General features: G+C 39.4%; 1 protein-coding gene across 1 annotated transcript; it reads right to left on the bottom strand.

Moving 5' to 3' along the window:
* Positions 1–2405: 2405 nt before the first annotated feature.
* On the bottom strand, positions 2406–17018 carry LOC143298079 (uncharacterized). The gene is made up of 2 exons (XM_076610758.1): positions 16916–17018; positions 2406–14590 (listed from the first exon to the last, which is right to left on the bottom strand). Exon 2 carries the CDS (start codon positions 14529–14531, stop codon positions 14064–14066), a length of 468 nt encoding a protein of 155 aa, XP_076466873.1. The 5' UTR covers positions 14532–14590; positions 16916–17018; the 3' UTR covers positions 2406–14063.
* Between the last annotated feature and the right edge of the window lie 2951 nt (positions 17019–19969).

A 19969-nucleotide genomic window follows, 5' to 3' on the forward strand; every position in this document is an offset into this window, starting at 1 on the left:
TACAATCATTATTATTACAATTACTATTATTATTATTATCATTTCACCACATCCCTCGCTTACATTACCTGTATTCTGTTGTAATGAAGATGGTTCTTCAATGAGAACCAAACAGAGAAAAATAGAGAAAGGAGAGAAGAAGAAGATTAAGAAGAAGAAGCAGAAGAAGAAGAGACAGACAGACAGAGAGAGAGGTTTACAAAAGAAAGAGCACAGAAGAAGCCCACCAACAATTCGATGGCTTACGGTGAAATGAAGACCACCATCAAAAGCACACCGTAAGAAGATGAGGCAGCTGTAGCTCACATGGTAGGTGTACCTACCATCTGCTGGTCCATATGCCAACCTTACCACAATATTCTTTTTACTTATTTCGATGGTTGAAGTTGAGATGATGAACCCAAATCTGCCAGCTGTTATCATCCAGCTTGTTCACCCCTAGATCACATTATATACGTGATCATTTAGACCCGACATAAAACCATACATTTACAAATGGCGACAATGGGTTCCGCAGTGGACATGAATTACTTATGTGACTGTCAGAACAGTATACCACCCACTGACTAAAAATCGATAAACAGGTCATTGGCCAGGAAAGATGAAGCAAACTGGACGCCATAGTGACACTCGTATCCGACTGTCAGTCCCCCGAGAAGTCGTCTGCTAACTGGTGGTAGTTTCTGAACTGTAACTGTGTATCTTCGATGAAATCGTGTTATGCTTGCCCCCACGACATGCCAAATGTTGTGTCTTGATTTATATCTGCCAATAGTTTATTTACCAAAGTTATCACAAGAGAACAGTGCAGTGACACGTAGCGTAAACTTGCTGTGGAGCCACACACATCAGCTCAACTAACGCCGCGAGCAAGTGAAAGCTTGCTGTAAAGCAGTCATCGTAGCCAGCTGAGCGCTCGGCTACATTATCATATGAAATAACTGCTTCGAACTGTACTGACACGAGTGGCAAAATGGCTGATTGAACACTTCCGCTGGCTTCAGTTAGCGAAGGGGCTCAAAGAAGGCATGCGCTATCCACCTAATTTTAGAGCAGTGGATACCACCCCCGTGTGACATACTGCGATGCATGATGCAAGAGGCCCCGAGGAGCATCAGCATTCTTCTCAGGTTCCGGGGCACTGCACAGCTTTCACATGCTGTGTCAGGCTTTGTCGGTGGGGGTTGGTGGGACTGTGAGTGACTGTATGTACATAGTGTTCTGTTGTGACTTTGTCGTTTGTCTCTGTAGCACAACACGTTTCTCAGTGGACTGTTTCATCACTTAAGCAATGCCCTCCCCCCCTCCCCCGAATCCCCACCCCCCTCCTTCCTCAACTAAACCTTGTGGATAACCCCTTTTGGCCAGCCTCCAAGCAAACCGAGGGCTCGTGTGCAACTTGCACTTGACGCAGATAAAAGAACTCATGTGGCAAAATTCTGTAGGAAAAAATCTCCACAGAAAAAGGGGGGAAAGAATATGCGTTATACTGTGGCGACGCGCTCTCCCATGGGAACTGGAAACAGCCCAAATTTCACGCAGAGAATGTGTCGTGACAAACAGAAACACAATACAATGCAAAACAATGCAGGGAAATACACAGCCACACTCTCTATAACATAATAACCCACCACCTAAACTGACAACTTTACGCACGGACGTTTGTATTCATGCATGCGAGCAGGCGCGGTGTAATGCATTTTGTTCGACGTTGCAGAATGTTACTAAAATGTTTGTTAACGATTTTTGTGAAACACTCTCTCTCTCAAACCAGTCAAATAATTAATACGCAGCAGCAAATTGGTTGTTGCACCTACGTAAATACGGACAAACAAATGTAAATGCTTTCGAAAGGCCCTGAGGCTATTTCGCCGCATGTGAAAGCGGACTTTTTTTTCTGTAGTAAATATTGTATTCTACAGTATCACTTTTTTTTGTCACAACAGATTTGTCTGTGTTAGATTCGTGTTGCTCTGCCTCAGGGCGAGCGAGTCGCCACAGTGCAGCGCCATTCCCAACCCCAACGCTTTTTTTTTGGGGGGGGGGGGGGGGGGGGGGTCTGCACGTGTATTTGACTCACTATCAAAAAAATCATATTCTCTCCAGAACTTTGCCAGTGATAACTCTCTTGTTCCTGTGGGTTATTTTACGTATTAGTGCACACACACACACACACACACACACACACACACACACACACTTTTCATCCTTGCACTTTCAAATTAAAGTTTAATTAATCTTGCGGAAAACAAATATTCAGTCCTGAGTAAAGGTGGGAGGGAAATGTATTGAGTTAACATTCAGCAATATTTATTTAATACAGATCAAAATGCAGAGACCTGAATATGATTAGGACGCACATGCAGATTTATCATTCATAATTCAACAAACACAGTGGAAGCATACCCTGTACAACAAAATTTATTGACAAAGAAAAAATCCATGTCTGTATATCTTAATATTACATAGTGAGGTACTGAATTGTATGTAACACAGATGTATTTTGAAACTGTTACTTCTGAACTGCATGTAACACATTATGTACTTATACACTGCTTTTTGATGCACATAACACATTGCTTGGAATATTCAATCAGGAAATTCGTTTGGCGAACCTCTTCAAAAAGATGTCTTTGGGTGACGAGTGATGGCACAATAAGGATTTTTTCCCCTCATGTTCCAGCAGCTTAAGATGTCTATTTCTTGCTGTTTGGGGGGAATTATAAAAGACATTTCGATTGTAATATTGAGATAATTAAAAAAAATCAAAAAAAAAAAAATCATACCTGTAATCAGAATTACCAATTTCAAAAATGGATGAGAGGACAGATCCAGAGAGTCATATAGTGTGCTGTAGGCAGAAGAAAAAGATTCCGCCAAATGCTTGTTTTGTAAATTGTCATTTCATTTCAGAATCGTTCTTCTTACCCTATCGTTTTCAAAACAGGATGGACAGAATGGTCATAAATAAAACAATATCTTTCAAACTCACAAAATTAATGGTCCCTCATCATCCATTTAAAAAGTGCTGCAAGTCTGTAAAGAGTTCTCTGAACACACTAATTTCAGTCTCACTGAATGTGCAGGCATTTACAGGCACAAACATAGCATATATACTGACATAATGCACACATTGTCCATAAACACATCATGCTCTTTCAGTCTTTGCATGAGTAAGATCTGGATTAATATAATAAATTCCACAAAGATCTATCAAAACATGAGCAACAGATTTCTCTATCTCTTTTTTTTCTCTCTCTTTCTCTTTCTGTGCATGTACAAGCATTTGTGCATATGAACCACCACCTTTCTCTCAAACATGACTAAATATAATCAAAATTGTAGACCATGACACATAGAAAGCTCTTGATACAGAACGAAGGATGCACAAAAATATTTATCTTAAAATCTTCCTTGCTTACTTTTCCTGGGAATTTCCACTGAACCTGACAAACAGAACACTTTTCTTTTGACTATTAAATGGTACATACTTTTTTCTTGACTGTATTCATGGCTCTTACAAAGCAGAATATTGATTTCCAAAAATTATTTATACCTTACCCGTTCTCTTTTATTTCTTTTTCTTTTTTTCTCTCCTTTTTTAAGGGTATTCACAGTTCATGAAGCAGACAGACAGAATACTTCCAAATTAATCCACTAACACATATAATATTCTGAACAATGGCAAATTAATAACAGTACACACTGACACTTCATACTGAAGCAAGAGTTTTGGCTTCACAATTATGTATAAAAAAAAAAACAAACAAAAAACCCATATTCACTGATTCCCAAAATCTGATAGTGCTGGCTTTAGATTGTATTTCTCTTTTTTGTCACAACAGATTTCTCTGTGTGAAATCCGGGCTGCTCTCTCCAGGGAGAGCGCATCACTACATTGAGAGCACCACCCATTTTTTTGTATTTTTTCCTGCGTACAGTTTTATTTGTTTTTTTCCTATCGAAGTGGGTGTTTCTACTAAATTTTGCCAGGGACAACTCTTTTGTTACTGTGGGTTCTTTTATGTGCACTAAGTGCATGCTGCACACGGGATTTCGGTTTATCGTCTCATCCGAATGACTAGCGTCCAGACCACCACTCAAGGTCTAGTTGAGGGGGAGAAAATATTGGCGACTGAGCCGTGATTCGAACCAGCGTGCTCAGATTCTCTCGCTTCCTAGGTGGCCATGTTACCTATAGGCCATCACTTCACTGTCATAAGCATACCAACAAAATTAATGCTTACTTTCCAAATAGATGGAAAGCTGGCATATTATTGCATGTACTTTTCAATTTTTCACCTTTTTAACTTCCTTTAACTTAGGATTATGTCTGATTGCTACTCGCATGTCTTGACATGAGTGTGTAACTCACAGACAAGGAACTCAGTTCTGTATGAACCCTACTTAAACTTAGGTTTTATTGCTTCTTGTTTCATTTGTTGTGGTGGAAACTATCCGGTTTTTATTCAAATCAAACTTTACACATGCTTCAGTAGTCGCTTTATGCTATACCCACCAAATTTTACAACAATCCATCCAGAAACAAAGTTTTACTGAAAATTTCTTTCTGACTTTAACCCTCTTTTAGCCTTCACCGGTTTCAAATTACTTGATCTGGAATAATGGCAACGTTAAGTTTATAAGGTATTGAATGAGTTAAATACTTTGGTTATATCTGAAGAAATACCCATGAAACGTCTGTTGATGATTCCACATCCTACCAAACCTTTACATCTATCATGGGATCTTTGACATTTTATATTTGATATTCTGAACACTTACCGGAACACATGAAGAGGATTAAGGCACTGGCTATTTTTAGACCATGTGAACGTGGGAGATTAAAAACAAACCTGCACCCTTCACCCACCAGACACTGCCACGATCTGAACCAAACTTCATAGACCCTAGGGGTGATAGTCCAACTTTCGATTTACACATAGACTTGGCGATATATCTTGATGGTCAAAATCTCATTCAAGAGTAAGGTCACTTGAAAACGCATCGATATACACCAAAAAAAAAAAAGGGGGGGGCACATATTTACTAAATTTTACAGGCGTCAGTCAGTGTCTGCGCCAGTTTCATTGCAATCAACCAAGCAATCTGTAAGATGTTATGTGAGCAGAGAGACCCTCGTCCTCCTTATCTTGATCTTCAGGCACAAATTCTGAAAGCTGATTTTATGGCATCAAAGTAAGGAGCCTGCTCAAGGCAAATTGTTATATATATATATATATAAACATACATCAGTTACAGTTCTGGAAAATAACCAGCAAACTTTAAACTTGTTTCACAACATTCCAAGGCAGAAAACTAAAAACTTCTTTCAAAACACTAATAAAAAACAATCCCAAGCCTAAATCTGCCTGAGCGAAATTGGTTTTCACACACACACACACACACACACACACACACACGTGCATGCACACAGACACACAGACACAGACACGCACACACACACATAAAGACATCTCTCTCTATCCTAATTGCTTTGCAATTCATAACAAATGGAAACAAAAACTGAATAAATGAAAACGCACCAATGATTACATGACCGCAATAATATACAATAATAATGTACAACTATACAGAACGGTGACGCAATGTCCAGCTAATTCAAGTATAATTATACAACTGAGGGTCAAGCATAATTTTGCAGTAACTGAGGGGGAACTTTAAACGAATGTATAATACACAAATCTGCAATCAGTGTGACAAAATACATCAACAGAATATCAAACAAGACAAATTTTCATTATTGCCATTATTGCTTTATGCCCCGTCAACTAATAAAACTATCTGCAAACCATGAAACAGCTGTCAACAACATCACACTCCCACTTTCCATCAAAAATGACATTGCTGTTCAGAATAACTCTATCCTCAACAGAACAGGGCATGTTACAAATCAAACTAGTGAGCACATAATCCTACAAGGTACTTCCATACAATCTATCAACTCAGATTCTATCAAAAAATGTTCAGAAAAAAACAAACAAACCATGATTGAAACAATAAAAAAAAGATAGTAAAAACCTCACTTCCAGTGTTCAAACAGAAGTCTTGCAAACAACAACAACAAAAAAACAAAAACACACAATACTGAACCCAGGTAAAGGCAAAAACATGGAGAACTTTTGAACAGGGATGGAAAACAGTATGTGGAAGAGACAAAAGAAAAGAGGAAACAACAGGAAAAACAAACAAATGATACAAACAGGAAATAAGTACTGCAGAAGGCAGGGCACTGCTTGTAACTGACAAATCACAAACATTCATGTTGCGGAGTCTGTGTACAGGTGGAACATACTTGATCAATTCTGCACAAATAAGTAAGTTGTGGGAAATAACTGAAAGAAAGTGGAAGTATTATGTAGAAGACTATACATCTGGAATGTTCCACAAAATTTTCTTCTGTGCAAGACTGTGCACATTTGGAATGTTCTACAATACATTACAATACAAGCGCGCTGGGTTGTGTCAGGCATCTGCTTGGCAGATGTGGTGTAGCGTATATGGATTTGTCCGAACGCAGTGACGCCTCCTTGAGCTACTGAAACTGAAACTGAGCTACAATACATTCTCCTGTGCAAGACTGTGCACAACAAGAATGTTCTACAACACATTCTCCTGTGCAGTACTGTACACATCTAGAGTGTTCTACAACACAATCTCCTGTACAAGACTGAACACATTTGGAAAACTCTACAAACATTCTCCCATGCAAAAAAGTGCACATCTATAATGCTCTACAATACATTCTCCTGTGCAAAAAGTGCACATCTAGAATGGTCTACAACACATTCTCCTGTGCAAGAAAGTGCACATCTATAATGCTCTACAATACATTCTCCTGTGCAAAAGGTGCACATCTATAATGCTCTACAATACATTTTCCTGTGCAAGAAAGTGTACATCTATAATGCTCTACAATACATTTTCCCATGCAAGAAAGTGAACATCTATGATGGTCTACAACACATTCTCCTGTGTAAGAAAGTGTACATCTATAATGCTCTACAATACATTTTCCCATGCAAGAAAGTGAACATCTATAATGCTCTGCAACACATTCTCCTGTGTAAGAAAGTGTACATCTATAATGCTCTACAATACATTTTCCCATGCAAGAAAGTGAACATCTATGATGCTCTACAATACATTCTCCTGTGTAAGAAAGTGTACATCTATAATGCTCTACAATACATTTTCCCATGCAAGAAAGTGAACATCTGTGATGCTCTACAATACATTCTCCTGTGTAAGAAAGTGCACATCTATAATGCTCTACAACACATTCTCCTGTGCAAGAAAGTGCACATCTAGAATGCTCTACAACACATTCTCCTGTGCAAGACTGTACACGTCTATAATGCTCTACAATACATTTTCCTGTGCAAGAAAGTGCACATCTATGATGTTCTCCAACACATTCTCCTGTGCAAGACTGTAGTCATCTAGAATGCTCTACAACACATTCTCCTGTGCAAGAAAGTGCACATCTAAAATGCTGTACAACACATTCTCCTGTGTAAGAAAGTGAACATCTAGAATGCTCTACAACACATTCTCCTGTGCAAGGCTGTACACGTCTATAATGCTCTACAATACATTTTCCTGTGCAAGAAAGTGCACATCTATGATGTTCTCCAACACTTTCTCCTGTGCAAGACTGTAGTCATCTAGAATGCTCTACAACACATTCTCCTGTGCAAGAAAGTGCACATCTAAAATGCTGTACAACACATTCTCCTGTGTAAGAAAGTGAACATCTAGAATGCTCTACAACACATTCTCCTGTGCAAGGCTGTACACATCTGGAATGGTCTCCTGTGCAAGAGTGTAAACAATATATGAAATACTCTATGATACATTATCTTATCCAAGACTACACTTTTGGAATGTTCCATGATACACTTTCCTGTGTACAACATCACATATGAAATGCTCTATAATACATTCTTTTGTGCAAGGTGAGTCAAATCTGGAACATTCTACAAAAAAACAAAAACAAAAAAATGACCATTCTTCTGGACAAGAAGCAAATGCTCAAGTTCCCAGTAAAATCTGCATTGGCATGCATACAACCTGGCTGGAAATAACAATTCCATAAAATATAATTCATCATAAGAAGACAGGTAAAATGTATCCAATTATTGCATACTATTACTAATGTCTTCACATGTGCATTTTTGTGTGTGCGTGCATCATTTACACACTTGCTGTAGTTAAAATATTTTTCAGTTATCATTTACACACACACACACACACCTGCTGTAGTTATAATATTTTCCATTTCATACCATTTAAACAAAACAAAACAAAAAATAAACAGCAATCAAAAAAACATGAAACAAGCAAACAAGAACAGAAAGGCATTTACAGAAAGATCATGCAAGTGAACGAAAAGAAATATGCAGACATTATTCAAATGACCAAACAAGAGCTGCTGAACATAATTATGACTAATCAACGGCAAAAATCCAGGCAGTTCTTTTCTTGGCACTGCATGCAAAGACTGGTTCATAGTCTATTTCTGTTCGAAAGTTGAGGGTTTAAAGGCATGTGTGGCAGGAAGGGGATTGGGGGTTTTGGAGGGTAACTATGAGGAAGCAATCCACTTTCCTGTGTTTGCAAAACACTTATTTTTCTTTCCTATTCAATGATCAGCATTCCATAAGTCTTATTTTCATTGATAATTCAGTCCGCCGTAAGTCTGGGGTATTTTTGTGTTTCTTTTTCTTATCCAAAGAGAGAAATTTTGGTTACCTCCACTTATTCAGTTCTTGTTTGGTCAATATCTTATTATACAGTCTCCAGTTTGTATTCAGTTTAACAGGCAAATGTATCTGAATTGCTTGCAAACTCACTGCTTGGACTACAAGCTTTACAGTTATTGAACAGCTACAAGCTTTACAGTTATTGAACAGCTTATCACCCCCGAAAACGGAGTATGGCTGCCTACAAGGCGGGGTAAAAACGGTCATACACGTAAAAGCCCACTCGTGTGCATACGAGTGAACGTGGGAGTTGCAGCCCACGAAGGAAGAAGAAGAAGAAGAAGAACAGCTTATCTTGACCAAGGAGTTAAGAGATATATGGCAGTAAATTCAACACACCATTGGCAACATTTTTCATTGCATGCATGCATGCGTGCGTGCGTGCGTGTGTGCATATGCGTGCGTGCGCACGCGCGCGCGCGTGTGTGTGTGTGAAACTTGGGAAGAAAATCCTGCTTTCCTTCTTGTCTCTTTTTTCAAACTAAAAAAAAGAACAAAAAGAAATGCAAGGGGTGAGGGAAACAGCTGATTTTTTTTAAAGACACCTGATCCTCAATACTTCCAAAATAAACCACACACAAGTGTTTGTGTGTTCTCAAAATCAAACTATTTCAAGAACAATGTGTATGTGTGTTCTCAAAATCAAACCATTCCACACAAGAAATGGTTTACAACAGAGAAACAGAACAATCTTATAAGACAGTTGCATGATTGTAACCCAAACACAATCCCAACTCAGTAGATTCACTCTCATAATGTCACTGTTCTCAGGAACCAAAATACTATTATTGGAGATTCAGGTAATCGTATCTTCAGAAATGTTAATAAATTGTTTGCCATTCAAGCAAGCATCAAGTAAAACAACACCACCACCACCACCAACAACAACAACATACTTTTCATGTCAGACAAATCATTGCACCCATTCATATTCATGTTGTAGCTTCACAACTGACAATATAATCAAGAGCATATGAATTATATATATATGTGTCCTTGAATCTTGGATGCTTCACAACACTGATCTTGTACAAAAATATGCAATGTTTAAACACACACACACACACACACACACACACACACACACACACACACACACACTTCTTCACAACATTGATGAAAACCACAAACACAGTGACACAACCTTTTCCAGTCTAATCACTATGGCAGTGATACAGGTATCATGTAAGTTAAAATCTAAAACAGAAAGAATAGGCACTAAAGTAATATCACCATCAGAGTCACATGGCATTTTGCGTTCGCCAAACAAATGACAACCTCAAATTTTCACCATTTCTCTGAGGGCTGAATTTTTCACCATTTCTTTGAGGCCCTAAATAAAAATCTCATATCAAAACTGGACTCACACATCCAAAGGATCAATATATACATATATATATATATATGTGTGTGTGTGTGTGTGTGTGTGTGTGTGTGTGTGTGTGTGCGTGTGTATGTGTGTGTGTGTACACATGAAGGAGAAATGTAAAAACAAAACACATAATCCAAAATCTAAAATGCAAGTAAACACCCACATTAAAAAAAAAAGCAACAAAAGGTAAGAGTAAAGTACCTGGGCATACTGGTCTTAAAGCTCAAGACCATTCACATTTCACAGAACACATGAGGAGGAATGTAACAGATTCTGTAAGCCAGTTACTTTTTCAGCATTCACTTTGTGGTCCGATCTTCGCCCCACCCCTTTCCCACTTGTATGATTTATCACTGGTGTGGATCTTACCATTTGTGATTGGTTGTGGGATTCAGGTCTGTTGAGCTACACATCCACTGGGGAAACAGTCCGTGTGGAAACAGTCTGGTTAGAACTTAAAACAACTTATACTACTACTTCAATTTTAGTGAACCGTTGGCCTATTGGTAACACGTCTGCGTAGGAAGTAAGTAAATCTGAGTGGACTGGATTGATGCCAACACTTGTCAGTATTTTCTCACCCTGCATTAGACCTTGAGTGGTGGTCTGGACGCTAGTCATTCCAATGAGATGATAAAGTGAGGTCCCCATATGCAGCATGCACTTATTAAGTAAAAGAACCTACAGCAAAAGAAAAAAAAGTTCTCCCTGGCAAAATTCCACAAATATTGCACTATGATAGGAAAACAAATACACATGCAGACAAAAAAAATGAACAGACAAATAAACAAAAAGAAAGAAAGGATGGTGTCTCACTGTAGTGGCTTGCTCTACATAGTGACTGCTGCCCACAGCCTTCTGTTCCCTCTTCACAGATCCATCCCTTCATCTGTTCACACCACAGCCCTTTTCATGTCCCTTCCACCACAAACAAAATTTGTGCAGTCTTCCCTTCTCAACCGCACCCAAAGAGTGATAAGTCTGTTGTGTATATCAACACTAAAATAGAAACATTAACTGACTTGTTTCTCTTATTAGATTAATGACTTCTCTTTTATGAAGTCCGCACAGTAATCTTCTGTCGTTGTAATTAAATATTTATTTCAAATATTCATTTTTTTACTCCACCCTCCTTCTACCAACTTTCTAATTCTTAAAATCTAATTTCACTGGATGAAGAGAGAATCCTTCTTTGCAATACCAGTGAAAACAGGTGGGGGTGGGTAAAAAACATTTTTGAGGTGTATCCCAAATAAAACTCTGTGGTGTGGAATAGAGGAAAATGGAGGATGAACGACTGTCAAACAACGCTGACAACTTTTCATCCAAAATTACTTGTAATCATGTCTGGGGTTGGTATTCACTGGGCATAAAATTGTTTTCACAGTGACAGAGATTACATGTAATTTCATCCACCTATGTATACACTTAAAATAGTGTTGAGTTTAAAGAAATGACTGATGGGAAAGTTTCTTTAACACAGACAGCAGAAATTCTTTATATTGAGCATCATATACACTGTATTTATATAAAATGGAATGAAAAGTAACAATAAAAAATTCAGTCTTTTATTTTTTTCAAGAAAAAATTTCTTAGTTTCACTGACAGACAGCAGAACGACACACGGTGAAAGCCAAAAAAAACAAAGCATAGTATGTAGTACAGTGATTGTCATACTTATAGTGCATAACATATATGTATGCCATTCATCTTAAATTTCTAATCTATGTTTTCCACCCATTCCTGATTTTGTTTGTTTGTTTGTTTGTCGTTTGTTTGACCAAATATTTTCTTGTGTCAAAATACACTGGTATGTCTTTGTCAAAATAAACCAGTATGTTGAAACAGTGAAACATTATAGCAAACCTGACTTTAAAGAATTGCAAGGGAAAATGATCATTCTAAGAAGTAGTCTCTCTTTTTTTTTTAGGCTTCAGTTAATTGTGATTCAGAAAATATTCACCTACACATAATGAAAGCTTTAAAATTTGACATCCATATTAATGAAAACAATGACAAATTCAGAGACAAAAGAACCAGAAACTATGCATTTATTCTTGATACATTTATCAATACAAGTTAGTACTAATTCTATCATGCATAAATACTAATGTGGTTTGTCGTAGTGCTGTCTTACGAGAACAAAACAGAAATCTGTGTATATGTGCAGTTTAAGATGCAACATAACACTTTACATGTTTGTGTTAGTAATCTGGCCCCACCATTTTCTGCTCCGATTTCAGATTGATGGTTGCTTTGACCAATCGTATGCAGAAAAATCAATCACACATCATTCAATCAGATCCAGTCATATACTTATTTCTGTAATCAGTGCTTCCATACTTGAAGCACTCAGCTAATAATAATATGTATGTGTACCTACACATTCCACTTGAAAAAACTAATAAGAAAACAGAGACGAAACAAATCGTCTTCAACTTCAAGTAAAAAACACCCAACAATTCCTGCAGTTTTTGTGGAAGAATAGAAGAATGTATCCTCGCTGTTAAGTCACATGATGCCTGGAGTGGTGAACTCCTGTAACTAATTGAAACAGGAACAAAAATTCTTAAGGTGCAGTTAACCAAAAGATAGGGGGCACAATGAAGTGCAATGGTGGAGGTGTGGGTGAGGGAGATGCCGGCTGTTCTCATCACCTTTTCAATATGATTCCATGGTGTATGAAAATCAGACAACCTTCTGTCTGATGGTGCTGTGTGTGTGTGTGTGTGTGTGTGTGTGTGTGTGTGTGTGTTGTGTGGTGTGTTGTGGTGTGGTGTGGTGTGGTGTGGTGTGGTGTGGTGTGTGTGTGTGTGTGTGTGCGCGCGCGCAAGGTTTTCATCATCTTCCAACAGATAAAACTTCTATAGGTTGAATTAGATTGTAGGAATGTTGAATTAGACTGTTGGAATGATGATGTCTTTGACAAGAGGCTAGTGCTCCATACAACATGTGTCACAGAATTCTGTGTGTGTGTGTGTGTGTGTGTGTGTGTGTGTGTGTGTGTGTGTAAAGGAGAGAGAGAGAGAGAGAGAGAGTATATTTGCATCAGTCATGGTGACTTGCAGTCCAAAACTGAAATACCATAATTTTCCATTGATGAAATCCCTGCCACATGGTACCTAACTGTTATTGGTCTTTCTCTTTCCTACCATTAAGTTTTGGGATTGTTGTTGTTGTTTTTACACACACAACCCCAACAATGCCACAGAATAATAACACCGAAATAGGAACTATCAAATGGATGAAAATCAAGATGTGAAGACGCCACAGAATTGGACATGATCATTCATTTAGCCAGCATAAGTACCACTAGGATCAAAAAAGTTTGTTCTCATTGCACTGATTTGTAAAAGTGAGGGCATAATTCTTTTTTTCTAATTTAGGATGATTAAAACTTTGTAAGTAAACCGATGCAGCTTTAATCAAGAAGGATAAGTAATCACTGTGTACATTATCAAAGCTTACATTATTACAACTCAGCTTCTTTCACTGCAAGTCAAGTCCTTATCATTTCATGTTTGATCAAACCAACAGATAAGCATGACTATACATGCCAAATTAAACCAGAAGACATAATCACTATCTTCCAATGAAAAATAACAATGTCAATAAAAATTCAAAAAACAACAACCATGCATGAATAAAATATATACTCCCCAACTTACCCAAACACACACACACACAAATGAACAAAACCAAAAACAAATAAGAAAGAAGATTCAACACACAGCTGGCACCGAGTAGAAGAAAGAAATACACATGCAGTAAGGCCAATACAGTCACCCTGGCAATAATCCACAGGCATCATTTCAGGGTCTCTGAAGCAAAGATGTGCACTCCCTTCCCTCCCTCCCTCCCCTTCTTCATCCTCCACAGTCGTCACTCACAGCTCCACCCAAGCTTCAACTGGCAGCCACAGGAATGATGATGAAGTACAGAAACACACCAAAGAAGACACTGGCGTAGATGAGTCGGACAGACAGAAGTAGGTCCCTCTGAGCCATTCCCATCAGGCCCTTGGACTGGTGCATTCGACCACGGTGCGCAAACTTGACGGCGAAAACCCCTGTCAAGAGGAACAGCACAACGCTGATGTAAGACGCGATTCTGATCTGGTGGTAGGACTGCCAAGGCCGGGGAATCACTTCGGAGAGAGGCATGTGGCGCAGGTTGCTGTCCCATTCTGTGGTGTCTCCGTATGGGTTCTCGGCGCTGCTGCCAAACACAGTGTCGGAGTAGTAACCGCTCCGTGGATGCTCTTGAGGGCCGCCGTGACCTGCAGGAGCGAAGGAAGGGTCAGTGGAAGCATCGGGGGTGTTGTGGAGAGGCTGTCGTTCATTGGGGGTCACTCTGGGGGCTGTGGAGGCCATGTTGATGGGAACGTTTTTTGCAACCTTCGCCTGCACTGTTCCTGTGTCCGGAGAAAGCTCTGAAAAAAGAACACATATATATATACTTTGTCATTATGTCTGCACTGAAGCATTTCATAATGTCATGTTTGTATTCCGTACCCTGTACCTTTTCACTGTGCACCTTTCTAGGATGCCAGCTACATATACTTGTGATGTAACTATATTATATTATACTCCCAGTTTGGTTAAGTATACTTACCATGTCAAACTCATGCATTGGAATGACCACACAGGAGGGCAGAGAACTGGGTTGCAAACAGACAGGCCTGGTTTGCATCAGTTTGACATGGAACAGTATATGACACAAAAATGGGGAGTTTGTATCATACTGCCAGTTTGATTAAATATACTTACCATGTCAAACTGATGCAAACCAGGCCTATCTGTTTGCAACCCAGTTCTTTGCCCTCCCATATGGTCATTCCAGTGCATCAGTTGGACATGGTACAGTATATGACACCAATATGCAATGTTATCCTATATGGAGTCAGTAGGTATATATATGTCTCAGCAAAGGCAGTAAATTATTCCCTTCAGTAAATAACTGGAGATGCCACTAACAATTTAGTGGTGTACAGTTCAGTTCAGTTACTCAAGGAGACATCACTGTGTTCAGACAAATCCATACATTCTACACCACATCTGCTAAGCACATGCTTGACCAACAGCATAACCTGACATGCTTCATCAGGCCTTTAAGGGAAAATAAAATAAAATGAACAAAAATAAAAACATAAACAAATAAACAGATAAGTCATTAAATCAATAAATAGATAAATGAGAATTACAAGTAAAAACAGAAAAAAAATGAAATAAACAAATAGAAAAAGAAATGAAAAGAAAATATAGAAAAAAAGAAATGAATAATATGAATAACAATAATGTTATAAATAAACAAATATAAATGAACACACACACACACACACACACACACACACACACAAACAAATAAACACATGCACAACAGATATGCAACCAATATGCAGTCCCTCAGATATATATAGCACCAAGAAACATACACAGGCTCAACACTTCTCACAGAAGCACACAACCCCCAACACATACACATACATTCCCTATCTCCCACATTACCAACATGCACCATAACATCAACTGAGCTGTATTAACCCAAATAGTATCAGGCAAGTGATTGGATTGATTTGATCTTAACTGTATTACCCATCAGTGATGTTAGACTAAACAATTCCACATTGGAAAAAATGGGGAAAAAACATGGAAATAAAATTTGTTCTTTACTTTTTTAAATTCTAAATAGTAGTGGGGGGGGAAAAGGCAAGTTGAGATAGAATTTGGGGGTGAGCATTTGTTAGAGAACAGTAAAAATGATCACCTCAGAATAACATATTCTTGCAGTTGATTTAAAAAAAATAAAAAATAAAAATTCAGCTGATTTCAGTGTACATACAAAACATTCAAAATGGGGCATTCAAAAGTGCATATCATGAAAGAGCATGTTACAACTTTTCTCTTACCCATACACATCTGTGTGTGTGTGTGTGTGTGTGTGTGTGTGTGTGTGTGTGTGTGTGTGTGTGTGTGTGTGTGTGTGCATGTATGTACCACTTATCTATTTTTTGATGAATGGTGTGTACACATAACACACTATAGAAAACAGGTAAGTGTGACCTATGATGAAAGGCAGGAAAAGAATGAGGGGAAGGGGGCTGGGGGGTATCAAAGACAACTGAGGCCTAATGATAATAGTTGTACTACGATGGAAAAAAGTACATAACAAAAAAACAAAACAAAAAATATGGATGTCAGCCAGGCAAGTGCATTGATGTACACAGGTTGGCGAAAACTGGCAAAATGTATTGATGGGGGTCGGGGTGGGGGTGCGCGCGTAAGTGTGTGTGTGAATACGTGTGCAACCCACTGCGAACACATGTGCCCCTGTCCTCTTTACTTAATGCTACCATGGATACATGAATCCCCCTTCCCACAGGCAAAGACACACAGAAGTAACTGGTCGATACCAAACTGAATTCGTCGATCCTGGAATGCTGGTGTCCAAAGCATACGACTCTTTCAAGCATTTACCATCTGTTATCAAAAATAAAAATTTCTCAATGTACAAGTATAGATCTATAAAACCGTGTAAACATGTACGCTACATCAACATCTAGGTGATCAACGTCTTGTACCGGAAGCAAAATTTTCAGACAAAGGGATTCCCCGTCGAGGCACGGGTTTGTCATTCTACCTGCTGATGCAGTGCTGGCATCTTACTCTGACATACAACGCATACAGCCAGTCAGTGGTCAATTCATTTATCTTTACATACAGAATGAAATGGCTCATTGTCGGTAATATCTCATTACCTGTGTTTCCAACCGTTCATTCACCTGAGCGAAATAACTGTGCAATATTTCAGTGTCAGTCGATCACACTGTTTACACTCAGCTGCTGCTTCGCAGAAGCGGTGGTTGCACTCCATAAATAGTATCCTCTCAAGGTCGACTGTTGCTGTTCTGACACTTACCAGTCATCTTCATCATTCTGAAATGCCCGTCTGATGCTTGAGTAAAATGAAAACTGCGTGTATTACACAGATGGTCGATAGTTCTTATAGTTATCCATAATGATTAACCCGAGTTTCAGTTAATATTGATATGCAATCTCAGACAAATGCTCATGGTCGACAAATCCTTATTGTCGGTGATATAATTATAAATACTGTGATCTTTATATGCATCTAGTGCAAACGAAGTATAGTGGTGGTAACCAAACCATGAATCTTCCACCATTTGACAATGACTCATTGAAGCATTGTGAACTGTGAGATGACGCTCTGCTGAGCTTAGACTTGGTGTCTTTGGGTATACTGAGTTGGTCCAACTCAGTTGAATATGCCTCTCGATCCGTCGTCTTTTCTTGGAATGACTGATGTAATCCTCCGTGCTTTTACCGCAGAGAAATACCCATTGATAATCCTGTAAAGAAAAGACAGGTGCTGCTGTTTCCTTCTTTCTGTTGTGGGGATGATAAATGTAGGTCTACATGGCATTTCAGCCACACATCCCCGACGGCGTCTCAGCCGTGGAAGTGTGGTCTTGCTTGATGAAGCCACGGGCCGGCGACCGACATTAGACGCCCCCAACCTCAGTCGTCATTGTCCTCGAGTCTTGCAAGAGTGGGTCCCGGACTGACGACGAAACTATCATGTTTTCTAGGGCCAATTGGACAAGGGAGGTGTATGTTACTTTCCTCAGTACACTCCTGGGGGCAAAACCGTACAGGTTCTGTCTGAGCAGCACTATGTCGTCGTTCGCTTTTTTATGATTTCGCCAACATGCTCTGACCAAGATCAACTTCTGTCTGTGTGGACACCAAGGAATGGGTGTGATTCTACCTGCTAGAGAACGTGTCCAAGTTGGTAAGAGCGTTATGACGTGGCTGTGGGCCCACAGATGTAGCACTTTTTAGCGTTAAATTTCATAACCCACTGTCTTGCCAAATTATCTATATAATCTCCCCATATTATCCTTCAGGATCTGATGGTCTGCCACTGTCGGACTTTATACTATTTGTCGGTAGAGACAATAAAGGCACTCGTCTGCAACTTTGAAAGGCAGACTTAATTGTGACTTGACAGCAAGTTCTGGTAGGTTGTTTATGTGGCATAAAATGGAGGAGTCCCAACACGGTGTCTTGGGGTACACCTGAATCCTGGATACTGTATGGGACTTCATTGAACTGTTGGCCCTTTTCAGTTACCACTTTCATACGCCGGTGGGTGAGGAAAATGCCGGTAAGCCATTGGTGCAGAGTCTCTGAAGAGCTATAAAAGATCGCTCGGAAGCTTATTGGAGTGAGGCACTGACTGGCTAAAAGGCTTTAGAGAAGTTCACAATAGTCATGTCGGTGTGTGTGTGTGTGTGTGTGTGTGTGTGTGTGTGTGTGTGTGTGTCCGGTGTGTGTGTGTGTGTGTGTGTGTGTGTGTGTGTGTGTGTGTGTGTGTCCGGTGTGTGTGTGTGTGTGTGTGTGTGTGTGTGTGTGTGTGTGTGTCCGGTGTGTGTGTGTGTGTGTGTGTGTGTGTGTGTGTGTGTGTGTGTGTGTGTTCTATAGTTCAGCTTGTTCGTATAGTCTTTCACTTTACCAAATAAATATATATATATATATACATATGTGTGTGTGTGTGTGTGTGTGTGTGTGTGTGTGTGTGTGTGTGTGTGTGTTTATGTAAACACCTCTTTTTGAGTTGCTGACTATACAAAAACCAATAACTGCAGTTTGTTAAAAAACGAAGTATCTTTTGAAGATTATCTAGACATTTTGCCATACTGCTTTGCCCTTCCAATGCCAAAATGTCATGAACTACGTTTTGCGGGGTTTTCTTTGATTTTATTTTTTATAGGTGACAGTTTTATGGGTAAAGCGGTTGAATGTTCATACAGTTGGACAGTCATAATTTTTATGTCCCTGTGCCGTCGGCTGGACTTAACATGTCAACCCCTTCATTTTACTCTTTACCCAGTTTCCCTCATCTATCTTGACTCACGCCTTTCTCCATTTTTCTATCCCTTTCCCATTTGACTTTCAACCCTTATTTCCAGCTACTTTACTGACCAGGCTCTAAGCACCATGATTTGATTTCATTTGACTTTACTGACCCTTTCACACATTCATGACAACACTAGACCATCCCCACTGTTTTTTTCTCTGTCGGTCTCCCTATCATTCTTAACACTATCCATCCCTTTATCACATCCGTATCTTTCCGTTCCCAGACTTTTCCTTCTGAAAAAAAATATCGACGTTTCAGCACTTGCCCGTCTTGGAAATCATGCCCCCCCCCCCCCCCCCCCCCCTCATGCACACACACCCTTGACTTTTAAAGTTAAACGTTTGTTCAGTCATTTCCACATTCTAACAATCACTGCCTTCCCTATCCCGCCCCCACACCCACCCTGTTCATGTGCTGCCCTCCCACTTACTTCTAGCCCAGTCTGATTTGATTTCCACCCATACTTGCCTCCACATTGCCACACCAAATCTTTCTCGTCCAAGTTTCCTTTCGCATTCCTGTCTCGTTCCAGTTCATCTTTTCTTCAGCCTGTGTTCGTCTACTCCTTGCTTTCCTAACTTTTATCATTTGCCCCAAAACTGACTTTCCATTCCACCTGGTATGCACGTTTCCCTTACTTTCTCATTTCTCTGTTTATGTTCTTCCCTCTCGGCTTACCCTGCTATTTTCTCCAGTTTTGATTCTGGAGACTCACTTTTTAACTCTTTATTTACCCTCCCTTTCACAAAGCTTCATCTTTTGCTTCAAGCCCCGATCTTCACCAGTTACTTTTCCTCGTACAACCTGGGCAGAACCAGACCATTCCCACCAGTCATCATCCCATTCCTTCTATGCCTGTGCTCTCCCC

Source organism: Babylonia areolata, chromosome 23 (assembly GCF_041734735.1).
Source record: "Babylonia areolata isolate BAREFJ2019XMU chromosome 23, ASM4173473v1, whole genome shotgun sequence".
Taxonomy (NCBI): domain Eukaryota; kingdom Metazoa; phylum Mollusca; class Gastropoda; order Neogastropoda; family Buccinidae; genus Babylonia; species Babylonia areolata.

Bases quoted from the DNA above. Each gene is read 5' to 3' on its own strand.
- LOC143298079 (XM_076610758.1), bottom strand. From the start codon at position 14,531: ATGGCCTCCACAGCCCCCAGAGTGACCCCCAATGAACGACAGCCTCTC.